At 32.5% G+C, this 7417-nt stretch overlaps 1 protein-coding gene across 1 annotated transcript in view; it reads right to left on the reverse strand.

Annotated features, from left to right (window-relative positions):
* The window catches only part of LOC106867680 (dynein axonemal heavy chain 6-like), a 319316-nt gene that overhangs the window by 177376 nt on the left and 134523 nt on the right, over positions 1-7417 (reverse strand). Inside the window, exon 36 of the mRNA XM_052973027.1 lies at positions 928-1059. Coding sequence (XP_052828987.1) covers positions 928-1059 — 132 coding nt within the window. The remainder of the gene's footprint in view (positions 1-927; positions 1060-7417) is intronic.

The raw sequence follows: 7417 nt of genomic DNA on the forward strand, positions 1-7417 counted from the left end.
CCAACTTAAGCAGCCAATTTTGATTATTTTTAACTAAAACTATCATGACAAAAGAAAGACAAATTTAACCCATTAGCATTCTGATTATTCTGTCAAACATACTGCTTATTTATTCACATTGTTTTAAACTAATCATGCATTATCTCATGGCTTCAAGACTTCAATGATAGGGTAGATGTGAGAGACTGGATCTGGCCAGTTTGAACATAAAACAAATAGAATATTTAGGAGAGATATGGTCAGTTTAAATGCTAAAGCATTAAAGAAATACAATGGCACAAAGCATAAATACAGGGAGTCCCCCAACAAAACTAACATCATTTGAAATGTAAATAGCTGAGTAACTACATGTTCTAGGCAAATGAAATTAAATTAGCTTCATGTTGAATGATAAAAGATTTATTTATCAAAATTCAAACAAGAGATCCAGAGGGATGTAGGTTATATAATGAATTGCACAAAGCCTCACAAATGTTCAATATGCGCACTGCCTGTGACGTGACACACTGACACACATCAAGTCGGTAGTCCAGCTCCTGCCAAGCATGCTGTAGCTTGTCTTGTGTAACATTCCCCAGCACCTCAGTGATTCACTACTTGAGTTTCTCTACACTTGTAGGAAGAGGGGAGATATAGACCAGTTCTTTCACATAGCCCCATAGAAAAACATCACAAGGTGTCAAGTCAGGTGAACATAGTGGCCATTTCAACAGCACATTGTCTTTATCACTGGCATGCCCAATCCAAATTTAGTTAGTCTTTACACATTTTGTTAAAATTTGAGATCATTTGAGCAAGAGTTGGTTACATTATTAGACTATGAAATGATGTCAATTTTTTGGGAGACACCCTGTATAGTAATCCAGTAATTTGTGATAATCTTACACTAGTTAGTATAATCCAATATTATGCAATATATTAACTTACAGTAAACATTAACTTGAGACTGTGTTCCGCAGGAGGGGGTATGTTGAAAACACTGAAATGACGGATAAGTCTTGGTGTGATAGCATTTCGACCACCACCAGGGGGTGCACAAGCAGCAGACAAGGTCACATCCTGCAATGATTTTTATGAAATATTTCAAAAATACATTATTTACATTTGACGGATATTCGTCCTCATCTTGTTTGTTGTTAACACAACGTTTCGGCTGATATACCCTCCAGCCTTCGTCAGGTGTCTTGGGGAAATTTCGAACCTGGGTTCTCATTCCTATCGATGTTACTATTGTTAACAACAAACAAGATGAGGACGAATATCCGTCAAATGTAAATAATGTAAATAATTCCTCATCTCTTAAATATAGAACTGTATTTCAAAAATGTATTCTCAAAATTCATTAACTTTAATGTTTACAACAGGCATACAAGAAATAAGGAGTAAATATATTTAAAATGTAATGGTTGCAAAAAAAGAGGATTAGTGCAATACCTTCCTTTATAGGAAAACAAAAACAAACTTATACATCACATAAATCAAACAATATTTGTCAATATAATATAATGTCATAAAGTTGCTCTGTTCAGTTATTGTAATAAATATTTGTTCCCCTCTGCAAAGTGTATTGTGTCCAGCAATGTATAAAGACATCTGATAGTCAAGTCACAATCATATTATGTGATATATATGTGATACACACACCCACACACACACATTTATATATATATATCATCATTTATCAACATTTAACATGTTTTCCATGCTGGCATAGATTGGGCTACTGGCATGGCTTGATATAGAATATATATCATATATGTACAAATATATAGTATTAGGGAAAAGAACCAAGGTTTATGAACTCATCGATGAAAATCCACTGTCACATATAGAAAAATTAATAAAACGATAAGTTTATCGATGAGTTCATGAACCTTGGTTCTTTTCCCTAAAACTATATATTTATATATATTTTACTCTGTGAAACTTAATTTAATTTTAATTTTTAATAAATTGATTTTAATTGAGTTTTTACCTGTAATTTTGGATTTTATCCCTAATATTATTATCATATATGTATATATATATACATATGTGTGTGTATGTGTGTGTGTATATATGTGTGTGTATATATGTGTGTGTATGTATGTGTGTATATACATATATATCATATATGTATATATGTGTGTGTATGTGTGTGTGTTAGTGTGTATGAGTGTGTGTGTGTGTGTATGTCCTTTAAGATTGTTTACAGGAAACATTTTGAATATGCAAATTAAAGCTCTTATTCTATTATGCCAGCTACAGCCTAATGATGCCAAATGGTGACACCAGTCTTTTGGGGTTGCACCAAGCTATGCCAATATAATGTAGGATAAATATAGTAATAATAATAATAATCCTTAGATGGAATTTATATTTTAATGCATTGCTGCATACATTTCCACAAATCACATGTTTCTTAACGCTATACAATCCTGAAGAAATGAATGCATTAGCATGATCTGCTCCATGTACATAGATACTATGGACTGCTCTGTAATTATTCCAGGAATATAGACTATGATCTTAAGAAACATGTGTTTCGTGGAAATGTGCATAGTGATGCATTAAAATATCTATAAATTTTTACAATGATTATCATTATTGTGTGTGTGTGTATGTGTGTGTGTGTGTGTGTGTGTGTGTGTGTGTATAGATATAGACATCTTCTCACTGCCTGCAGAGATTGTTCTTCTATTATTATGAAATTATATGGAGCATCTGATGTAATGTACTCACTCATCAAATAAAAAAAATGCATAAGAAACAGCTGTAATGGACTGACATTTATCCATCGTCTGTTATTTTTCTTTGCTATATGTGTGTGTGTGTGTATATATATATATATATATATATAGAGAGAGAGAGAGAGAGAGAGAGAGAGAGAGAGAGACAGACTGACAGATACACACACACACACACACACACAAATAAAGGGGATGTACTGATGCTGATTATGGACATTGACAATATTCCAAATGAACATAACATTTTGTTGAGAAGATCTAATTAGAGTGAAACCCGTCTACTGCCTTCATTAATTGGTTTTAAACACAAAATCCCACGTCAATATTGCATTTTCTATAAATATTTTCCTAAAAATTCTAATTACTAATTTTACTGAAGTCCTCTTCCATGCTCTGTAGTTTGAAGATTTTAAACACCCTACAGGAAATTCTTGTTTATTAATTGCATGGATAAACTCACTTAGTTAAATTCTTTATTACTCATCATATTATCATATTACATATGTGAGGCTCTATGATATTTGTATTTAGTATGCAGAAGACTCCCCTGAGGTATTTTCCCTTAACTATACTGTCATTATTAATTACATTAACCATATCAATATGGATGGACATTAAACAATTATGAGCACCATCTTCTCCAGCTCCTTTAAATAATATAGAAATAAAGATCCATACTCATTTCAATCCGGACTATGCATTCTTTTTTCAGGCAATGTAACATCTCCAACACACAGTCTACACTGTCTGCTTTATTGCAAACATGGATACATCTTAGCCAAGGTTAACAGAAATATAAAAATAAACTGATGCTGTTGATGATGATCTGCTAATATCAAAACTGATTTTACAGGGAGTTTGCATGCATTAACCCTTTAGGATTCAGATTTGTCTGTCAAATGTAATGTTTATATATTCACATTGTTTTACATTAATCATACATTATCTTGTCACTTCAAGATTTTGATGATGTGATTGTTTGTTTTTAGAATGACATTGCAGGGTAGGTGTGAGAGGCCAGATCTGGTCAGTTTGAACATAAAACAGATACAAGGGGGTACTGAAAAGTTCCTGGCTTTGGTGTAAAAGAAAATACAGGTGAGTCAGTTAATTATGATTTTATTCAACATATTCCCTTCTCAGATTCACACACTTATTGCAGTGGTCCTTCAGTTTTTCTAAGCCCTGTAAAAGAACTCAGAAGGCTGGGCAACCATCCAGGCATTTCACAATACCCTTAAAAGCAGGAACTATCTAAGTTGGCCAGTTCAAATGCTAAAGGGTTAAATATCCTGAATATATTAACCTTTTTCCAATACTGTGAATCACCTGTGATATTTGTGATATTTCCCTAGCATCCATGCCAGGGAATTACATGATATTTCCCAGGCTTGGATATTTTCCTGGCATCTATGTATCATATATGATAAGCATTTCCAATTATTTTCAACCATCAGTGTAACTTGGGACTTATGAAAGGAAAACCATCCAGGTGAGATTTACAGTACAGGTTGTACTAATCACTAAGTAGAGAACAAGGCTTGTGAGACCTCCATTCAGGTGATTTTCCTGAGTCACCATCTTACCCTGGCATGCCAGTCTGTCAAACAGTTACCCATTTTACAGGTGAGTGGAATGAAGTAACATGAAACAAAATGATTTGCTCAAGAACACAACACACCACCCAGTCTGGGAATTGAACCCTCAATCTAGCAACTGTGAGTGCATCATCCTAACCACTAGGCCACGCATCTCCACTAGTTGGGATTGGTTGTTCAACTTTGTCAACAAGAAAAGAAAGCTTTATATTACTCAGAGCATATGAAAAAAAGGGCTAACTAAAAATCTGTATGGAAGCATGGACATTTAAGACAAACTTATGCAAATACTTTGGATAGGCAGAGGGTCAAATTATGATTTAAACTTAATTAATTAAGAATAAATCCACAGACACTTTCCCAACCATAAAAATTGAATTTTGAACAATGTTCTAAGCCTTTGATTTTTTTAAGCATCCAACCATGAATACCATAACTATATCTCATTAATCTCTTAAATCCCATAGATATATATCAGCATTTAATGTTATAGACTTTTTCTATGGTTATTTCTGTGACTCTATTGTTATTTTGGTCAGTTATTTCTGAAATTCTGAACATCATAACTCTAACAAACTCAATATTTTGACTGACAGACAGACACACATACATTTATGTATATAAATATTCTTATATATATGTATGTATGTGTGTGTACATTTGTATGCATGTGTGTATATATGGATATATATATATATATGAACATATGCATACCCACACATACATGTGTGTGTGTGTGTGTGTGTGTGTGTGTGTGTGTGTGTGTGTGTGTGTGTGTGTGTGTGTGTGTTGTATATATATATATATATATATATATATGGCCGTTTCCGTGCGGGTGACACGTAAAAGCACCCACTACACTCTCTGAGTGGTTGGTGTTAGGAAGGGCATCCAGCTGTAGAAACTCTGCCAAATTAGATTGGAGCCTGGTGTTGCCATCCGGTTTCACCAGTCCTCAGTCAAATCGTCCAACCCATGTTAGCATGGAAAGCGGACATTAAACGATGATGATGATGATATATATATATATATATATATATACATACATACAAAACCTCCATAAACTAGAAACCCTTAAATAAGTATTAGAATCCTTATGAAGGACAATCATACAATACCAATGCTGGATACAATATAAACAACAAAACCACTAGAAACCATAAAACTAAGAATCCCTTAACAAGTCTGACCCTATGAGAATGGCAGACAACTTAGAACAATGAGAGCACAAGATATAAATGATTCACAGACAACAAACACATCAAATATGTACTTCCATCAACAGCTGCCTAATAGATATCATTATAATTTCAACTCTTGGCCAGTATCATTCAGTCTAGCAGTGTCAACAGTATTGAAAACATAACTGCTGCCTAAGAATTAACAGACAAAAAGCAAGAGTGAAACATTAATAAAATATGTCCATTATTTCTACACCTAATTATTACAAATGCAAGGATCAAATCTCAGACATAAATTATTTCATACCTATAGCTATGAAGCACAGAAATTAAGAATACTACGCATTAAAACATAGAAATATCTTCAAAATGAACACTGCCACCTTGATGATTATAGAACTTAAGATGCACTAGCAAACTAAACATATTGAACAAAAATTACTGAACTACATCAAAAACACATATTACCAGTACATAAAACAGAAAATAATAACCTAATGAATAACCAAGCTGAAACTTCAAACATATAGATTAATTACAGAACATAGACCAATAAACATTGCTACTCCACAATCTATAGCATTTATTTCAAACACAAAAACATAATTAAAATGAACCAAATGTAAACTAGCAGAATAATATATTACTTTAACTAGTAGAGATCAATATCTATTAAAAATAAACCTTAATTACAAGAAATATATTTAAATGAATATTTCACCTAAAAACATATAAATAATGTAAAATAAGATAAACTTTACTAAAAGACCCTAATTATATTGAAAATATTCACTAACATACTTAAAACCTGAAAACATAATTAAAATTATCTAAATGTAAACTAACAGAATTCCATATGATTTAGCTCTCAGGCCTTGACTGTCAGCAATAAACCAATATAGACCTGCAACTATTAAATAGACAAAAATTATATTTAAACCAATAATTTCATCTAAAGAACATATGATATATAACCTAAAATTGACTAAAATCATAATAGAAATATTCATAATATGTAATAACAAAACACCACATTCAGCAAAGAAATTAACAGAAGCACAGACTAAACACATTAACTGTTGCTTATAGCCAAAAGATCTTAGTAATCTATGAGCAGAAGTCTATACCTATTCTCTAATAGAAGTGATGTTGTACACAATAATACACAATAATATACGACAACTGATCTACAAACTATAAAGCAATGATGTTAGATTCAGTATTAATTAAAACTAATTATTCCATATATCTTTGCTAAGTTATAAACTAGAAATCACCCCATAGTTTCTCAAAATTTCACTATGTCTTCCCAAGCAGCAGTTAAAACATTTAACTAATATTTTCTGAATGTCACCTTGCTTTTCTATATGCATCTAATTCTTTTCCAAGACACAACAACCTCATTCATAATTCTACTGTATCTAATAACCTGACTGAATAATATGTTATACTTAGAAGAATTCTACTTCATGCTCAAGGCAAGGATGCAATATGAAAATTAAAGTTATTAGTTTTATTATAAGTACTAATCACAACCTTTTTATTACCTACTAGCAGAAATACCCGGCGTTGCCCGGGTTAAAGAGAATAATGAAATCTAAAAACGCCGTCTAGACTACGCATCATCTTTATATATAGAGATGTATATACACACACGCACCCAAACACACGTATATATATGTATATCAATATAAATATATGAAAGTCAATGAAGTTTCGTAAAAGAACGTGATCATGTACATACTTTCTTGCTGTTGTGATTATAACACCTCATTGTAAACTGTGTTCCTTGTTTTCCCTTGTGGAGCATATACAAATAGGTTTTTTGTTGCTGCCCACTCTTGAGCAGCCAACATACAGTTGTCCATGTGAGAAGCAGGGCTCTTCCAAGAGAAGACCAGCTACAGAC

Source organism: Octopus bimaculoides, chromosome 14 (assembly GCF_001194135.2).
Source record: "Octopus bimaculoides isolate UCB-OBI-ISO-001 chromosome 14, ASM119413v2, whole genome shotgun sequence".
NCBI lineage: Eukaryota > Metazoa > Mollusca > Cephalopoda > Octopoda > Octopodidae > Octopus > Octopus bimaculoides.